General features: G+C 41.9%; 1 protein-coding gene across 5 annotated transcripts in view; it reads right to left on the bottom strand.

The window, feature by feature from the left end:
- Positions 1–8589: 8589 nt before the first annotated feature.
- LOC116382895 (uncharacterized) overlaps positions 8590–19881 on the bottom strand; it is a 45244-nt gene continuing 33952 nt past the window's right edge. For 2 of the 5 annotated variants that reach the window (XR_004212744.1, XM_031846326.1), the window contains 4 exons: positions 14025–18441; positions 13818–13931; positions 12884–12976; positions 8590–12129 (listed from right to left, as the gene is read on the bottom strand). Coding sequence is in view for 4 of the 5 variants with exons in the window: in XM_031846326.1 (XP_031702186.1) it covers positions 18090–18441 (352 nt within the window). In the remaining variant the exon portion in view is untranslated. The remainder of the gene's footprint in view (positions 12130–12883; positions 12977–13817; positions 13932–14024; positions 18442–19881) is intronic. The other 3 variants (XM_031846328.1, XM_031846329.1, XM_031846330.1) reach the window with 3 other exon arrangements.

The raw sequence follows: 19881 nt of genomic DNA, 5'->3' as shown, positions 1-19881 counted from the left end.
TGAAATATAACAACAACAAACCAAGCATGAACACTGTCCCTCAATTGAAGTAATAGCTCCATGTTTGGCATTTAAGTCAGATATGGATGCACCCTTTAAGCCCCCCGCTCTCCTTCTCACTGGCCTAATTCCCCCTCCTCAGTGGTGGATAAGAGGGATCAGAAATCCATCCATATGCATGGCCAACTATCTGTAGAGGGGATGTCAGGTCTCAGCCTGGCCAGCTTTCTGAAAGTACTGGTAATGACACTTAATGAAAGCTAGGGAGCTGAGCTCTGAGAGGGAAAGCCTGCACTTGTAGTCCCCCAGCTCCCACTCGGCATCCAGACCAGGCCTTCAGACGCCATAAATAAACAAACGTGCTGCGTGAGAATAGATGTGCTATTTCCCTAGCTTCTCTCATGCCATTCCATCCTCTTATTTATCTATTTATTATTATTCCCTGGATCTCTGGTTTGCTTTCAGCCCATCGCGGTACTTCTGGCTCCCTGCAGGCATTTCAACGTCCCAAAACATTAGCTGGATGTTGCTCCAGTCACCCTGCTGCCCTTAATGGGCTGAGTTTGCATTAGCTAACCACTGGTCTCTACAAATATACACACTCTAAGAGCTGTCAGAACACCGTAAATCCAGCAAATATTCAGACATGTCACATATATCCTGTTATTAGCAATCACACTGCTTATTCCACTTTCCCTAATGGATTAACAAACTCCACAAAACGTCTTCTAGCCCTTGTTAAGCTGTCATCTTTTCAGTTGGAGTAGTTTGGCATACAAAGGAGCACTTGTTCCTCCGGTTATGCAGGTGATATGGCTAAGCTAAGAAGAGAAGAGTGAGGAGGGCCCTCTGGTTGCAGTGATGCCTGTGTTGAGAAGGGTGGTGGGGCTCAAAGTAAACAGAAGGAATGAGGGGATAGAGAGGCTCTTCCTAGCACAAGCCCCTAATCAGTACAGTCAACACATGGCAGATTGGGTTCACATCTTTTCCCCCCTTGCTCTCGCGCTGCCTCTGTCCTTCCACCACCAAAACTTATCCATTCAATCAGCCCTATTTTCCCTGCTTTCAATCTGAGAGGATATCAGAGAGGAATGTGTTGCAGGCAGATGCCAGGTAACACAAATCTGGCTTACTTTGAGGCACGGTGGTATTTGCTGAGAAAAATGAGATGGCTTTCGCTGTGGGACACTATTCCATCAACAAATAACCCTTTCTCAAGCAACACACAAGAAAAAGACATTTTATTAAACAAAAACTTTAGAAGTTTCCATGGTGATGCTTGAGTGACATGTTAAGTGTCTTGTGTGGTCTTGGTGAACATTGACAGCTTACACTTCTGTCTGCCTGGTCAGAGGAGAGAACATTCTCAGGTCAGTTGGGTGAAACGTTTGCTAGGGAGGTTCCTCTGCGGTACCATGTACTGATCGGCAACTCCCTTTGCCACCCTCAACATTTCCCGGCTAATCGCACAAATGTGTTAACAAGCTTTTGCCATCAGTCGGGGCTGGGCCACACAGGTGGGGATGACCCAAGCCAGCCAGAGTGGAGCAGATTGCAGTGGAGGTCATCCTGGGTGCTGGAGGAGAGGAGTGCTAAACATGGTTGTATGTAAAGGAGAGCTTCTGCTCTGTGAGATAGAGAGACAAAATGTGCTGCGGCTGCATTAACAGCAGGACCCAGAGGCACAACCCAGGGGGGTGCGGCAGACTTCAAACACTGATGTGCAGGCTGTTCGGGGCTCTCAGGCTGCTGATTTCACAGCCAGAAAACACAGACCATTAGTCACACAAACACACTGAGGCCTACGCTAATCCCAGAACAAGCTAAATCAACATGACAGCCGATAAAATCCTGGGAGTTATGCAGCAGCTTTGCTTTTCAGTGATACTGTCTGTGATGTGCTGGCGAGTGTTTGTATTGACCCGTGTTTCAGATGAGCCACTCCAGAAACACTCCCGTTCTGTCTGAAAGCTCACTGCTTTGTCAGTGACACGGTCTCTGGAGTCGGCCAGAGCAAAAGCAGAGAACATCTAGTCACAGAACTTGTATAGATTTGCAGCCTCCTTTGGAGGAGAAGTGGAGTCTTTTCCAGGACTATGATAGTTTAACAGAGTAGAATGATCAAAGACAAAGTCACTAAACCATGTACTGGCTCAGGTCAGAGTCTACCATGTTGCACTCGATAACTTGGTCAAAGGATGCAGAGGGAGGGAGCCACACCACCAATACGGATGTTTTTTTTAAAATTGTATCTGTAAATGGACAGTTTACAAATATAAAGGTGTAGTACTCTGTTTTAATACGGTAAATCAGTTTTATGTAAGCTAACTGAAATATTTTCTGTCTGTAATTAACACCACAAACACATGGGAGAGACCCATAACAATGCATGAATAGTGGTGGATAGTGGGTGCTGTTTTCCAGACAATTAATTTATGGAAAACTTCACATAAAGCCTACAAAGAAATATATAAGATCATGTTTTCTAGAACAGAAAGGTATCTTGAACAGACATTAAAATGCCATTATCATAGAACAATTAGTATTATAGTCAAAATAGATAGTTCATGAAATATTTGATCAGTGATGGAGAGCAACTGCAAATGATTTGTTAATAATGCCAAAATATTGATTTTATGCTCAAGGCTTCATTGAGGCTTCTGTTTGTGTGATGGCTTATTTAAAATAAAGGCAAATGTAAAGATTTGACAAAGCACAACAATATTTTCTAGATTTGCCTTCATCACTTTATTACATACCTGGATCTACTCCTCTTCCATCCTCCTCTCATCAAGCTCAGCTTTAAGTCTCCTGACCTCAATTTGCTGAGCTTCTCACCCTCCTGCACATGGATTCATGTGTGCCTTTACATAGACACACACACACACACACACACACACACACACACACAAAGACACGCACCTACACGCAAACAAAAAGTGCACCGTATTTCACCTTACTGTTGTATTTGAGAGTAAAGCACATAAATATAACTCTCCTCTGTCCACTTTCTCTTTTTTGGCAGAGATGGATGATATTCGTGCTTTGCTCTTTTATTTTCAGTGCCAGTTTTTCATTTGCTTGCCTGCAGCAATGTAGGGATATGATAAAATGTGTATTAGCTTTTGTTGGGATAGAAACCAATTATTGTGCAAGTGCCGAGAGACATCAGCAGTAATGTGGTGTGTATTAAGGCCTTACTTAGGTTTCAGGAGCAACTGGTTGACAGTGGAGAGCATCTTGTGGACACAAGAGCCGTATGACCGAACACAAAACCTCCACCTTGGACTGGGACAGAGTGGGAGGAAGAGAGAAATAGGGAGTAAAGAACAGATATAAAAAATATTTATATATATAAAAAATCCCATATCTACAACATACAGCTGCTGCTCTAATGTACTTTTGTTTTTACAGACTCAAGCTTGGAATATAAAGCCTAAAAGGAGCAAGAGGACATTTACAAGACTAATTACGATGTTAGACTGATGGGGCCTATGTAGCCTATGTGTTTTTGTTTCTCCTGGACTACCTTAAAAACATAGCTATCCCGGAGAGATACTACCACTACCTGTATTTATATTAGGACAATAAAATCTGAGCCTTTTAAAAATGAATGTAATTCTTGATGAGAATATGATTAAATACCACCAACACTTGTGTACTACATATACTAAACATACTGGGATCTCTTTTTAATAGGAAGTTGCACATCTTGAAGATGTTTTGGGAGGAGTAACTTTAATTTAGCAGGGACGAGAAACTTTATTTTACCACAATTCAAACTGTCACCTGATGCTGCCACCACGACTAAGTCCTCTTGTGCACAGGGGATGCAATAAGGCAGAAACATGTCCCTCATCCAAAGGCCGTCGCCTCTTCACTGCTTCCGTGCCAAGATATTGCCAATTCCATTAACACTGCCTGCCCAGCACCACACTTTGTCAGGTGATAAAGCCATTTTTTAATAAGGATTATGCATTTGCCTAACTTAGCATTCCACTCAATATCATAGTTTGCATATAGCTAGTAAAGATCTATTATCTGTATCTCTCCCACTGAGGCGGCCACCTTATGACACGTTGGGTGGCGTTCTGAAATATAATTCTGGTGTAGTCTTACTTCACCGACTTGTTTTGAAAAAATGAATAATAGACTTTGTGATAGAACAGCCTGTCAGTTCCTACCTTGTTGTGTGCCTCATTCCACCAGCGTCAGCCCCACAGCCATTTCCTGCTAGTCAGGGAGACGGAGGCTATGAGCACACCAACACCATCACAGTGACCTTTCCACAAGCCCAGGGAGCACGCAATGCAGAGGAGAGGCAATAAAAGTAATGAAAGAAGCAAAGGCAATTAAAGTGGTGTGTGTGAGGGGAGCGTGGCGGAGATGAGCCTAACTGGAGGCGGCCCTGGAATGCACTACAGCTCCACATCCCCCATAATCCCTGTGTGATCGCAGAGCAACCCTGGTGTGCTCCCAGTCTGATCATCCTCTCGCAGCATTCACCAGCTAATCCGTGCAAAAGGACAGCCATGCTCATACATTGCACACACACACAAGCACACACTCACACATGTATTAAGGACATTCAGAGATACACACATTTCTGCACTCACTGCTAGCGTAATTGTTATAGGCTGCATATGTACTGCACGACAAAATGAGGACACTACTAAAAATAAAGGACCAAACACAAACACATTCAGGCACAAATACACACACGTTTAGTTCTAGAAAATGAGTTGCTCTCCTCCCGCATTGCAGAGCAGTGTTTTCTCGCCGCCAGTGAGAATCATTAATGCCCTACCTCTGATGCAGCCACACAACCAACAGCAATTATTTCTAAAAGCAAAAAGTGAAAACAGACAGCGAACGCACAAATATACACGGCACATAATCATTATTTTTTTTGTTAGGCTGTCTGTGTGGGGGTTGAGGAGATGGCAGCAGCTTGGACTTCATTTTCTCTAGCGGAGTTTACTGACCGCAAAATGACAAGGATGCTTTTTCTAAACCAATTAAGAGACTGCAGCACTGCTGTTACCATGTGACATTGACAGCACTTAAGGAGGCTGACGCCAGGCCTTAGAGATGAGCCAGAGATGTGCTTTTGGCTTAAGAGTTAGCACAAACACACCCACACACACACAAACAAACACAGACACACTTACATACATACACACACACAAACACACACACACATACATACATACGGAGAAATACACGCGTGCAATCATGCATGCACAGTCACACACATCAATTAGAGGAATGGCACAGTAGAGCAAAGAGCAAGTAACAATGTGTACACCTGGAGCTCCAGACCAAAACAAATATATAACCAAGAAAATACTAATACATGAGGTTATAGTATTGAGGTCTGTGAGTGGCTAAAATAGAATAAAAAAACTATCCAGCTGGTATTATCAGAACATAATAGTGCGGAAATATACCTAATCATCGTTAGTAATACAGAGAGAGGGCAAAGAAAAGTCTTCCCTTTTCTTGACAACATAATCTGATCTTGCCTGTAGCGTAGAATTAGTAAACACTGTGACCTCCGGAGGTTGTGACTCTCCCTGAGAAAAAGGCTGTGAGGTCGGCGCTAATGACCAGAATGGGGGGTGAAGGAGCCAGCATTGAGCCCCATTCTTTGCTCTGGCTATCTTAAACTGATACCAACTGTTAAGAAAGGAGATGAGACTGATTTTCCTTCCTACTATAGGCAAGGCGAGGCCAGGCCAGGCCAGGCCAGGTGAGGCCAGGAGAGGCAAGTTTATTTGTATGGCACATTTCAACAACAAGGCAATTTAAATTGCTTCACATAAAACCATTAAAAGCATCAAAACATAAGGCAAAAGTAAAGGAGATTTTAAAACAATTAAGAACATTAATTGAAACATTAAAAACAGTCATTAAAACACAAAAAAAGCAGTGAAAGAAATAAAATACAGTAATAAAATGCAGAAATACAGGAAATTGATTAATATCCTTGAATCTGGTTCAATTAAAGGCAGCAGCAAACAGAATATAGAGCTATAGAGCTCTCACATCATAGCGGTGCTCAGAGCTTTAAGGTCATTGGCTGGTGAAAGTGCTCCTTAAATAGGGGGGAGCTTGTGTGTAACTAGGCCTGATCTGTATCAACTATGGTCCTACCTGCTCGAATACTGGGAGCAGATTTGGACAACAAAAAGTGCATATTCTGAATCTGTAACTCACCATGTGACTTTCTGCTAGTGGCCTTTAGACTGATCATCTCTTTGTTTTGGTGCTTAGTCCTCTCCTGCTGTTCCCTCTGTCACCTGGAAAATTGATCTTTGTTTGTTACATTATTTATTTTGCCATGTGTTTATCTATTCTGTTTAGACTTTCATTTATTTTTTTACATTTCATTGTTATTGTTGCTTTTAGGAGTACTTCCGGCTACATAATTGTATGAAAGGTGCTACACAATTAAAGTTGAGTTGAGTAACAGTTGGTAGTCCTACACTACAGAGCCTATGCACCTACATGTCATATAAAATGTACAGAGCAAAATAAAGTGCATATGAAACGGATAATAGCCGATGGAATAGTTTTGAACTGTCCTGGCTGTTGACCCCTTAAAATGAACCACTGCGTGCTTGCACATCATCACAGGCATCTTTAATGCAGAATGGTAAGTAGTTGTATAATTTGATATCAAAGATCAAAAAAGAAACAAAAAAAAAAATCCACTTCAATAAACATTTGTAGTGGAAATAAGCTCCATTTTTGGCTCTTGACTCTGTTTTCCAGCTCTGCTTTGCAACGCTGCAGCTGAACCATACATGCCTCTGCTCTGCAGCTCCGTCACACACTCCTGGAGACTGCTTACCGTCCTCCACCAGCTACAGAGAGAGAGATAATGGGCGGCTGTCAGTTACGCCCCTCTGTCCTCATCTCCCCTAATCAGCTCCCCCATCTCATGGAGCTGCATGGGTGTTGGAGTTTCACGTAGGACTAAGTTTTACAGTCACGTTCCATCCTAATTCTGTGGAGGAGATTTAAAGCACATAGGTGGGCAGATGAAAGATACCCCTTATATGCATGAAAGAGATCAAATTGGGATTAAGGAGATTAATTTCAGATGGTAATTGAGAGAGAAACTTTTTCATCAGATTTATCAAACTTTCTAAAAGATGTCATATGTGGTGTGATTTAATTTGCTAACAGATGAATGGTTGGTAAATTGCTGTGCTTCAGGCTTGCATCCCTTTGGTTGGTGTAAATTCATATATCGTCAAATTTCATGACTTGTGAAGATCTGACTCATTTCTCTTGGCGTCCTCTGGGGTTAAAAAATAATTACTAGTTTTGAAACACAAATTCAAACTGAAACTAATTCAATTTGTGAGCATGGCTGGAGGGTGACTCTGAGTGGCGTATAAACACGGCTTCAATCAGAAGACAAGCATGGGGAAACAATCCCCCTTCAGAGACGACAAAATGACCTTGGACATCACACAGTTGAGACTCTCATATGGGAACATGAATTCAAATCATGATGCTCATCTTACAGTCTGGTGCTTCTCTGGATGTCGTAAATATCAACAGATGAGCACTAACCAGAATGCTGTCTCCTCAGTAATACAAAACATACATGTGTATTGACGTGTACATAGTTTCCTTACTATACTATGACTTTTTATATGAAAAACTATGCTATGACTTTTTATGAGACTAAACTATGAATTCTATGAATTACTTCTTTATGACATGGTCAACATATGACACGGCGCCAATATGTGGCGCACCTGAGATAGTTTGAACGTCCGCTTCCGTTGATCGCTCAGCCACGCAAACGATACGCACCGACACTCGGTGTCCTTAATGTTTCTGTCTTTACCTGCTTCATACAGGTCGGTGAATTGTAAATAAAGCATTGCCATCAACCTCATAAGGCAAGGCTTTGTGAACGCGACTGTTCGCAAAAGGTTTAGAGTGTAATGATTTTGACATAATGTCCCAAAAACATGACAAACAAAATACTCACTTTTTGCGACTTTTTCTTGACACATTATACTCTAACTTTTTCATGACTTTGTTCGACATACTATACTATGACTTTTTGCCAAACACCATAATGCAACTTTTTTCAAAATACTATACTATGTCCCTTTTTCAACATATATGCTATGACTTAATTACATTTTTCTGACTCTTTTCGACTTAATGTACCATGACTTTTAATATTGTTATGACTTTTTACAACTTACTGTACCATGAATGTTTTTCTACATACTGTAATAATTTTGCAACATATTATATATACAATTACTTTTTTTAACACATTATACTGTGACTTCTCGCAACATACTACAATATGACTTTATTCGACATATTATACTATAACACTATGACTTTTTACCACATACTATGCTACAGTATGTGTTATGAGAAGTGTAGGTGGACCCAAAAGCAGACACAGACTCTAAGTGGAAATTAAATAAGGATTTATTGTAAAAACTTGCTCTTTTTACAGAAAACAAAGCATTAAAGAGCGACTATCTACCACTGTGGTTGCAACACCGATCTGGCGATGACTGACTGAAGAACTGGAGTTGATGAACTGAATGGTGATGAACTTGATGGAAGGCAGATGTGGGTAATCAGGACTGGAAGCCAGGAGTGAGCCAAGAGAAGAGTGTGATGCCAACTGCACAAAGTCACAGATAGACATGGGGAGGTAAGCACAGGGAAACAGAGTCACGGCTGAGACTGTGACAGTATGACTATGTTATGACTTTTAGGTCATTCTTTCATCATAATATACTAGGACTTTTTTTGAGAGACATTACAATTACTTTTTTTAACATACTAAACTGATCTTTTCAATTTTTTTCGACATATAATTATCTATGGCACGCTACATTATGACTATTTATGGCGCGCAATGTTATGACCTTTTTGATATGCTATATTGTGACTTTTCTTGACATGCTATTTTATGGCTTTTTTCAACATGCTATGTCATGATTTTTTTTACTGACTTTTTAATATTCTATACCTTCTCTTTTTTAAAACACCTTCCGACAGACTGTGACTTATTTTTAAGACTGCTTCCGACAGACTATACAATGACTTTTTGCGACATGCTACACAATTATATCATTTTCATTATTGTATAATTTTTTAAATATAATTATCTATGACATGCTATTATATGACTTTTATTTGACATTCCAATATATGACTGTTTTTGTGGAAATTCCATTATAAAACTATTTTGGACATTCCATTAAATTACTATTTTTTAAATCCTATTATGTCTTTTTTCCGACATGCTATATTATGACTTTTCTTGACATGCTATTCTATGGCTTTTTTTTAACATGCTATTACACACTGAATACACGTTAGTCTAAACCAGGGGTCACTAATAATTATCTCGAACTGGACCTCGCTGAATTTGGATTCAATACCCCTGGTCTAAACTAATAACATGTGGTTCTTTAATGAGCTGAAAACAACTCCAAGTGTCGCCGTTTACAAATAATATGCCCGTATGCCACTAGCTAACGTTAATGCAGGTAATTCACAGCCAAATCTCAAAAATAGAGTTTGCCAGATTGGCTTTTAGTTTGGTTTCTGACGTGTCTATGGCAAGTTAATTACCTAACATAAAGTGGGCTATTGAAAGAGAAGGCTGGCTGGCAGTGTGGCTATACCTCCGGTTATACCTCCGGTTAGCAACAGCGGATAGCTCCGACTGAGAACTACCCACGAGTGGCCAGCCTAGACGGCATCAGTAGATGATTCTTCTTCACGTTTTGCTGTTATTGGTGGGTTAGTGAAAACATTACAGGGCTGGAGATGATAGGCGATGGATTTTCAGAGAAAAAGCCAAGACTGTCTACGGTGTCTCTCACTCTCACGGGTTGAGCAGAGCCAATCCTCCCCGGTCACTGTTACCCAGAAACCTTAGCACACCTTAGCCAATGGGTTAATTGATTAGCCCCGCCAAAAATATAGAAGGAACCACTAATATGACTACTAAACGATATTAAATGAAATTTCCCCACTTATTATACTATGACATTTTACAACATATCTTGTGTTTTTTTTCTACATTTTACATGATTATTTTGGGGTACCTTTTTCAACATACTACACTATTACTTTCTAATGACTTCTTTCAACATATTAAATTCTGAATTTTTCATGATTGCTTGAGATGCTATACTTTGACTTTCTAGACTTTCTTGACACACTATACAATGACTTCTTTTGGCATGCATTACTATAACTCTTTTGACATACTGTCACTTTTTCGACTTACCATATCATGACTTTTTATGACATACTATACTACAACTTTTGATGATTTACAATACTATACATTTTTTTTATGGCATACGCATATCTATGACTTTGTATAATATTGTAACAGCTGATGAAAACAGCACAAGTAGGTAGGACCCAACTGCAGAGTCAAAGACTGACAGATTCAGTGAAGATACTTTAATTTAAAAAAAATCTTACAAATTCCCAAAAAGGCAGGCAGCTACAGCTGGCAGATTACAAGCAAACAAAACTCCATGTGGCAGCGAAGAAATTAAAACAAAATAAAGAAAAAAGGAACTGGGCTGAAATATGTAGTGAATGACTGACCGGGAAAGCGAGAAGGGGTAAGAAGGAGGTCTGGTTAGTGCAGGGCTAACGAGGTACAACTCAAACTCATCTGGAGGGGCAGACATTCAAAACTGATGGGAAAACACAACAGAAGTGAAGTGATCTGAAATGAGAGCAGAGGTGAGTAACAAACTAAAACACTAAACGTGAATTCATAACATGAAACAAACAAAACATAACCTTAGAGCAGTCATACTATACTCTGACTCTTTTATATGACGCACCATATTATGACTTTTTGTCATAGTAAGGTGCGTCAACACAAGCTTGATAATTCCAGTAAAACAGCAAAGTTGGAGGTACAGGCTAAAGTTTAAGATTATTTTTGGAACTATCTGTGGACATGGCTGTGACCGGAGTCAAAACTTACCAGTCACTCTCTATCTGCTTCCAATTAAATGTTCTTGTTGTTTCTGCTGCCTGGATTGTTTTATGGTCCACGAGGCAGTCTTCAGTTTGCTTTTAAAGCTCTTAAAGGCACACAGACCAAAAGCTTCACCATTTGTGCTTGCAGAACCGTGAGCATTTACATTACAAGGATGGCTCGGAGCCACCAAATCAAACATATCTAACCTTTGCATGCAGAACCTTTAAACATGTGTATTAAATGGAAAACAAAAAATATATTATTAACATTATGTCATTTACCTTGTTATTTTTCGTTAGGTTGTCAAGAATTAACCGAACAAATCAGGGTAGAGGGAGTGGAATCTTTGGCTCAAAAGCCGATAGTGCCAGGATTAAGTGAATTGAAGATGAAAAGATTTAAACCTGATAAGATTCAAGCAGATAAAACATGCACAACTGAACGACCATGTGTTTACAGAGCAGTACACTGAGACACTTGCTTCAATCTATATATTGATGTTTCGTAATAGGCTCTAAATGACTCAGGATAGAGACTGCTGTGCAGCAAACCTTTTTTCTGCTTGTGCAATTAATTTCAGCCCGAATATGAAACACCAGCTAAGATGGCAGGGACAAAGTAAACTGAGTCAACTAGAAAACATAACTAGAAAACATTTGAAATCCATGTTTTGTTTATCCAAATAACAGACATGCAAGTAGCCTTACTTAGTAGTTTGTTTCCACATTTCTCCTTCACAAGTGTCCTTTGAGCAAGACGTCAAACACAGTCCTGCTCACTGATTGGAAGCTACTTCAGATGCAAGCAATATGCAACATTGTGTTGTATTGTTCGGCAGGCTGTTGTGATGGTGACCATAAGTGTTGGAATGAGAGCGAGAGAGCGAGAGAGAGATCAAACTGCCATGTGAAGCCACTAATTAAATATCAGATGGCAGGCAAGCTCTAGGACCACAGCCACGGGTTAGAGCTTACAAACTCAGGGAGGCGAAAAGAAAAAAAGCACATAGTGGTGAGAAAGATGGGGCTGGGTGGAAGGTGGCACTTTATCAGTAGTAGTGAGTCATCTGAAAAGCCCTTCTTCTGCTCCCAGTTTCACCTCTGGACCGCCTAAAAGAGAATAGAGTCGGTTTACAGATATGGAGGAGGTACAGGGTAGGTTAGAGAGTGCTTTCATCACAACATGCTGTGTCACTGATACCGACTGTGCATGCGTGTCAGGAGCTGGTGGTGGTGAGGGATAATGTGGGAAAAGCCCGGAGCTTTTTCAATGCTCACCTCCCTCTTCCATTGACAAGTGAGGTGCAGTAACAGCTAATCGATGGCTAGTGAATTCCCTGTGCACCCCCTCGCCAGGCTGATCAATATTCTTGGCAATTAGAATCCTCTATCTGCATGGCTGTAGGGACCTTGGGGTGGCTCGCCAGCCCACAAACACCCAATTTAGTCCTCAGCCTATCACTTAATTACTAAATCCTCCCTAATGCCTATTGGCAGGTGGCGGGTGTACTCACAGCAGCCCCAGTGGCTGAGTGAACATGAGACCTTTGGCAAGGTGCTGGTTAAGATGCTCCTGTCCCACTTCAGATGGCCAGTTAAACATCTGATTTCACACAAGGGCCCCGACCTGTAATGATCTGCTTATTGAGCGCCCGGCCCACACACAGCCCAGATGGATGGTGCGGAATGGGAGGAATGGGATGTGAGGGGATAGCGGAAACAGGACACAGAGTCACACTGTAGTTGCGTCTGTGGGCACAACAATGTTTTTAAAGCCCTAACAGTCAAATGATTTCCTCATGATAATTCATATGGTAACAGCTCTGAGAGATGCAAATATTTCACTAAAGGGAATATAGCATACCTGTAGTTTTGTGGTTACTGCTCTGGAGATGCTCTGTCTTCACCACCTCAGCTGGTGCCCACCTGCTGACAACAAAGTCCTCTTCCTGGGCATCTAAAATGAAACATACGTATACAAACACAAATGTATGTGCACTCTCACACAAACATACATCCTAAAGACACATTTGTCTCTGCAGTGCCACTTTGCTGGGTGACACTTTAAAGTGTGCAAATATTTTATAAAGTCTCCTGCCAGGTACAGTTACTTTTTGAAGTACCTTTTTTTTTTTTTTTTTTTTTTTACACATTTTTTTCTCTAACTGAAACTTCACTTTCTTTGTATTTACTTTTCTGCAGATCATGTGTCTATGTGCATCGATATGTACATATTATCTTGATATGCATGGTGGACTGTTTAGTGTGAGTGGGGTTTTGTAAGTGGGCAGGTGAGTGGCTGAGGCAGCTGCCACATCACGTACTCAGGTGACTGTCTCACGCAATATATTAAAGCCAGCACTGCAGGCTAGCTGACCTGTCACTGTCACTCCCCCTCCTTTATCCCTCTCTCCCAGACTTATTCCCTTTCAATCATTCTGTCTGCATTTCAATGTCTTTTTCATTTCTTCATTTTGTAATTTCAATGACATCTTCTTAAAGACAAAACAGAGAGACTGATAAGAAGCTGACAGTAGAGCAGTTGTCTGAGAACCTTCCCTCTAAAAGACTTTATTAAAGACTCAAGACATTTTAGCCCCATCTGACCATGAAGAATGACTGTGGAGGTGTATCTAAGGGATGAGTGTGATGTGCCCCACAAGTGATACGCTGGACCCACAGATACACTGTCTTGAACTATGTCTTAAACTACAGCAATTGTCACACAAACCGCTGAGAACTGTATGACAGTACTTTCTCAGTCAGGTAGAGAGACCAACTGCACTGCTTTCTCATACCCAAGTCTTTGCAGTGGTCTTAGTCTTCCTTCACAGCCTCTCTCCACAGAGCTTCCTGGGTTTCCTACAGATCGATCTCTGCCCATTGCAGCAGTCCATCACTGTTCTGCCCTGCTGAAGAGAATATGAGAAGACATACTGAGTATATCGTGTGTGATTGTATGTATGAGAGTTTCTCGAGTTGAATGTATAGGGTACGGCTTCTACCTGTAACATGGGTGCATGTCCCAGCTGGTACCTGCTTCCTTTCAGTGGTTTGGCTCTGAGCAGCCTTCTGGTCTTGCTCCAGTTTGGTAACCCTCTGGTCTCGAGCTGTTATCTCGTGCTGACTGCAGCGGCTCCTGACAGGACCTCCGCCTGCAGCCGATCCCCTCCCTCCTGAAGGTGCGACATCTAAAGACAAGAATGCAAGCACTCAGTCAGTCAAGTTGTGGAGATAAAAAGTATCATTTGAAAAACGTTTTTAATTTTTATTTTTTTGGCAAATGCCAGTCTACCAGTCAGAAAGCCGCCTTTGAGCTGGTTGAGTCTGGACACCTTTACTGCGTTGACACACCTCTTCACAATGCATACTCAACTTCTGGATGCCTTTGGGCACACTGAGGGAGAGCCCGCCGAAGCCTGCACACACACACACACACCTGTCACTGTCCTGTCACATACCCATGGAAATGGCCTGAGGTGAAGTAAGGATAGGTGCCCGGAGCTTAACAAATCCTCTTGAAGGACAGAGCAGAGGAGTGCCAGCCTTCCTCCACCCCCAAGCTATCTCCACACCTGCTGCGCTGCACGCACTCGGCTGCCTGGCCTCTAATTTGGTATTTTCACAGAGATGACATACTGTATGTATCAGGCGGAGCGGGAAATGTCCTGGGTCGGGAGAGAACGGCTTCCTGACAGGTGTCACCTTCAATCTGCACATGCCTGCCTCTGATATGTTAACTATTCAATTAACCAGCATATTGCACTGAGTGGGTGCCAGCTCCTAATTACCTCTGAGACCTTGCCTGTGAACGGAGTGAAATATGTGCGTGCGTGTTGATGACACATCATGTTACTGTTAAGGATCCTTCTCACTTTGAACCCCCTCGACATTCACATATAGAATATGTGGTTTAGAGTTTGTGCATGTGTGCCTGTGTCTGAGAGGGGTTAAGGTGTTCCGTTCCATCCTCAATCACTCCTTTCCTTATTTCCATCTCTCGGGACAAACCAAACACGGCAAGAAAAAGGTGTTTAGCTTTGAGTATAATATGAGGGTAAACATTCAATTTAAATAAAAACAGTATAATTTAGCCATGTTTGAAAAGGACTCCTGCTGTGGGGCCTCTCTACCTCACACCATTAAAATAACAAGGTGTCACTGAACTCTGCTTCCGCAGCGCCGATGTTGACACCCATCAAGACAAATCTATATTTCATGGCCACTTACAGATGTATAAATAGCCAAATGAGGTGCGCTAACCATCTATAAAACGGCACTAAAAGGTTGCCAGAAGATGGCGAGTGTCGTGAGCCAGTTGCGCTGGTAATCAATCTGGGGAGAGAGAAGAGGAAAGGGGAGACGGGTGGAGGAGCGGGGCTGCATTGCGTGGGTAAGAGGCAAGGCACAGCGCGGTGCAACAAGCAGGGCAGTAAATCACATTTGCACGGCACGCTCGCCCCACCGACACACAGCACTTCAACTGACATGGGGCCTGCTCGACAGCCTGATGGATCACCACACTACACTCCATTAAAGGCAAACGGGCACGACAAGCACTGACATAACAAACAATTAGTCACTGCTGTGGGTATGGACTTTACATGCCGAGGGCCTGCCAGCTGATGGGCATTCACCTCCTTCCTTGGGCACTGAGGTATTTTAGGTCCCTGGTTATTTTATGATGATAAAAGTCTACGTACCAGTGTCAGTCGTTTTCTGTTTTAACTTTCTGTCCCCAATTTGGGGTGGAGGGGTCAAGAAGAGTGGGATTTACTAATAACGTGAATTTACAACTAATAATTCCTTCAAAGTGACATGAAGGAAAAATCTGAAGATTTTCATCAGATGGAAAAATCTGAAGATTTTCATCAGATAACACATCAGAATGCAAAAAATATCAAAATAAAAGAAATGACGCCTGCGTTTTATTACTCAGCGCGATTACTTGTTCAAACGCCAATGTTTCCTTTTTCAGTTCATCACATTTGTTTTGCTCTCACTATTCTATCTCAATGCCGCAACAAAAGCAGTGAAGAAGAAGCCAACATGGATAATAATGCAGCTTTCAAGTAATCAAAAATAATTATCATTTTTTATAGTTTTGTTATGAAGTATATGCATTCTTTGTTCTTTATATTGGCTAGTACAATGACTGAACTCAATAACAGGTTGTAAACTGTAGCAGTTGGAACTCCTGACTGCTTGGACACATACTCAGTAGTTGGTGGATGAAGCAGGATCTACACAAATTGCCCGGCATCTTCACTTTACCCTCCCTCTGCTCCTCTTTCTGGTAGAAACAGGTATATTTTCAGTTAATATCATTGATTACCATTAGGAGCACATGCTCTGAATTGGTGATGTTCAACCTTCGCTCGGACACAATTAGTTTGATGCAACTTAATCAACACATTTGGTCCTGTTCTCAGAATATGCTCTAATCTTCTGACAACTTATCCTTCTTCTTGCTAGTAGTACCAACGGAATTTAAAGTAGAGGCTGGTTTTAAGTTATAAAGAAAAACACTTTTGGCTCTTGACCCAGAAATGGAAAAACGTCAATCATTTTCATAACTTTAAAAAAAAGTACTGATACTTTATATTAAATTCTGTAGCAAGGGTACAGGACTGTCTTATTGACCAAAAGGATTATATTCTCTCTCTCTCTCTCTCTCTCTCTCTCTCTCTCTCTCTCTCTCTCCAAACACTGGACCTTCTGCACTCTTGATGCTCATAACATAGTTGAACACAATGCAGCAAAGAACATAAATATGTATCAAGGACTTATAGGCCATTGTGTGTAACTCATATAAGACACAACTGCTTAACTGTCTGTGCTGTGGTGTAACCCTCTGGAGGACTGTGTGTGTGAGACATGCAGATGTGTGCGTGTGATTAAGAGGTTTTGTATTGCTAATCGAGGTCTGGCATAAGAGGGTGACATCCAGACATTCACATGCTTTGGATTCTTACAGGAATGGAGGCTGGGGTGGGATGAGCAGGCTTGAGCTCTTGGGGATTTGTTGTGTCTGTTTACTGTGCTTATGACCGAGTAGAAAATGACTGTGAAAGTAAGTGTGTAGGGAGCAGCACCTCCACACTTCAATCACAGACGAGGGGAGCTCCCCATCAGACCTTGAGCCACCTCCGCTGCTGGTCTCCACTGGGCACCAACACCCATTATTTATCACACGCACACATCTCTTGCTCAGCAGGACTTTCCACTTTAGTCCATCAGTGCTTTGAGATGATCTGTCCTCTTTGTCTCTCCACAGGCTCTTGTATATGCACACACTCTCTCGCAGTGGAGACATTCAGATGCATGCATATGCATGCGCAGCAAATCCTGCAGGTGCACATTCAAGCATGCACGCACATGCACACACACACATGCACACGCTCTCTCGCATACACCTTTACACCCAAGAGCATACATCAATACAGCTTGCCACTGATCAAAATATCAATTCATCTTTTCTCTGAGTAAACCGTGCAGTCCAAGGCCTTTCTATAACACCAAATCTCCGCCCTGAATTTCTCTCACTCTGAAGGATTCTCTATTGCCAGACATGATGGCCTCTGCTCTTTTCACTGTCAAGCACTTTCTCACTATGTTACCCACTGTATGGCAGCTATGACTTCGATTAATGAGAATCAGAAGAAGCATTTATTGAGGTTGTCTTTCCGATAAACGTCTGTAAAAGAGTGTTTTTTTGAAAATGACAGACAAGAATAATAGTGTGTGGACCAACACAGGGAACATCGCAAAAAACTCCAACAATAACATTATACCTATTACACAAAGCTGCTATTCAGCTCTGTCTGCATTTCACTACACTGGCTCTTAGAACACCCAACGCTTATTTTTTTAACAACATTCAAACCACACCCAAGCCAACCACCTGTCCATTTAACAGCACAACTCATAAAGAACACATTCTGTTAAGTAGGCTTCATGCATACAGGAAGAACATGGCACTAGATCATTTTACTGTTTCATTTAATGTATCTTTCTCTCTCAATATGCTCATACTGACAGTGGAAAGCTAAAAGTTAAATTATTGATCATCATAGATACAATTTTACAGCATATAGATAGTAGGAGATGTATGTCATTTTGATAACAAATGGAGAATATGCTTTTAGTGAGGTGTGCAAAAAAAGCTTCATCGCTGGCATTGTAAATTGCCTTTCGCCTTGCAGAAACACCACCTGGGCATTCAGGCGCATCAGTGGATCCTCACACACTCTAATACTTTGAGGACAAAAAGCATACTTGCGTGCATGCACTTTCAGGAAACTTGCTGTGGGAGTGACCTGTGACCTGCGATCATTCATGTCTTTGTGTGGAGTCGGTGGAGCGCTGTCCTGCTGGGCCAGCCTGGTGGGATGTTGATGTGTCCCTGTCTGCCTCCAGAACCTGCATATATGAGGAGCACACAGAGGTCTTCTCTAATTAGTAGATGGATTGAATAAGGTATATCATGATACACACTTTTGTTAAAGTCACACACAGTTGTCTGTATGGGTTTATGTATCGTCCACTTAGCCCTCAGCCTGTCTCTGTGTCCTATCATGGACTGTCCTCTGATGCCTGGAGCTCAGCACCTGGTCCCTTTCTCCTCTCTGCCTCAGGCTGGCTAGACCACTCCAACAGCAACAGAACTAGCTCTGTGACTGAGTGTGCAAATTTGTGTTTTTCTCTGGTATGTGTGTATTTACGTTGGGGTAGGTGGTGGGATGGAGCGCGATCACCGGTGGGGATTCAGACAGATGTGTACCTACCATCTCCCTACAGCTCCACTGGCACTTTAATGACACCCGCTCTAGTGTATATTAGATTATTAGACTCCAGAGTACAATATCCCAGACTGGATAATATTGTTTTTCCTCTGGCTGATGATGCATTACAAAAATAAGGAATGGTGTAACAGATGTCTCTCGGGGTAAAAATAATAAATCACACAGACTTGTAACATGGCTGAGAAATATGCACCCACAAACACACCCACATCCACGAAACACTTTAGTGATTCATTTACTCTCTTTATTCCAACTGAGCAGCAAGCCAGGAGAGAGGAAATGAGACGGAGAAATGGGGAAGAAAAAGCGATTCTTTTGCATTTAACTTGCAAACATCATTAAGGCCTCAGTACTAATTGTGTTGTTTTAAACGAGTGAAATCTGATAATGGCTTCATTAGCGAGTCAGTATAATGATGACTCCCAGGGTTTAGAGGGAAAGAGAATAACTACAGAGAGACGAAGAGTGCATATGTGTGTGTGAAGACGGTGTAACGAGACAGAGGAAAGAACACACGCTCTGGGGCTGTCTGGTGAATCACTACTTAGATACACACCTAACCACACACAAAATAAAGAAAATGACACATACAGAAAAGGCACTACCAAAGGCTGCACAGGATAAATATGATAATAACAGGAGAACAGACATGGCTAAAGAGGTGTGTGTGTATCTGATTCTAAATGTGTGTGTGGTGTGTGTCCTCTCCAATGCGGAAGGGGACTGCTTGAGAAGGGGAGAGGTCTAATCCATAATACGGCAGCTCGCTGCATGGCTGCATACATTACTGCATCAATCAGTGCTAAGCTGCAGTGTAATTTTCTAACTCCCTATTTCTCTCCCTACCCCATCACACAGACAACACCCCATGGCTATTTCTGATGAGATTCAGAGCTGGAGAGAGGGAATGAGGGTGAGGAGGGGGAAGGGTGTTTATGGAGCAACCTACCTTCCTCTCCTCTCTCCTTCTATCCATCCAGCCCCCTGATTAATTTCCAACTAGATTGCTTGGCCAGCAGTATGATTAGCATAAAATGTTCATGGATCAAGCCCAGCT

This window comes from Anarrhichthys ocellatus, unplaced genomic scaffold, assembly GCF_004355925.1.
Source record: "Anarrhichthys ocellatus isolate YVR2014 unplaced genomic scaffold, GSC_Weel_1.0 scaffold6, whole genome shotgun sequence".
Lineage (NCBI taxonomy): Eukaryota > Metazoa > Chordata > Actinopteri > Perciformes > Anarhichadidae > Anarrhichthys > Anarrhichthys ocellatus.
Note: the sequence above shows the minus strand (reverse complement) of the source record. Positions and strands in the feature narration are given on the sequence as shown.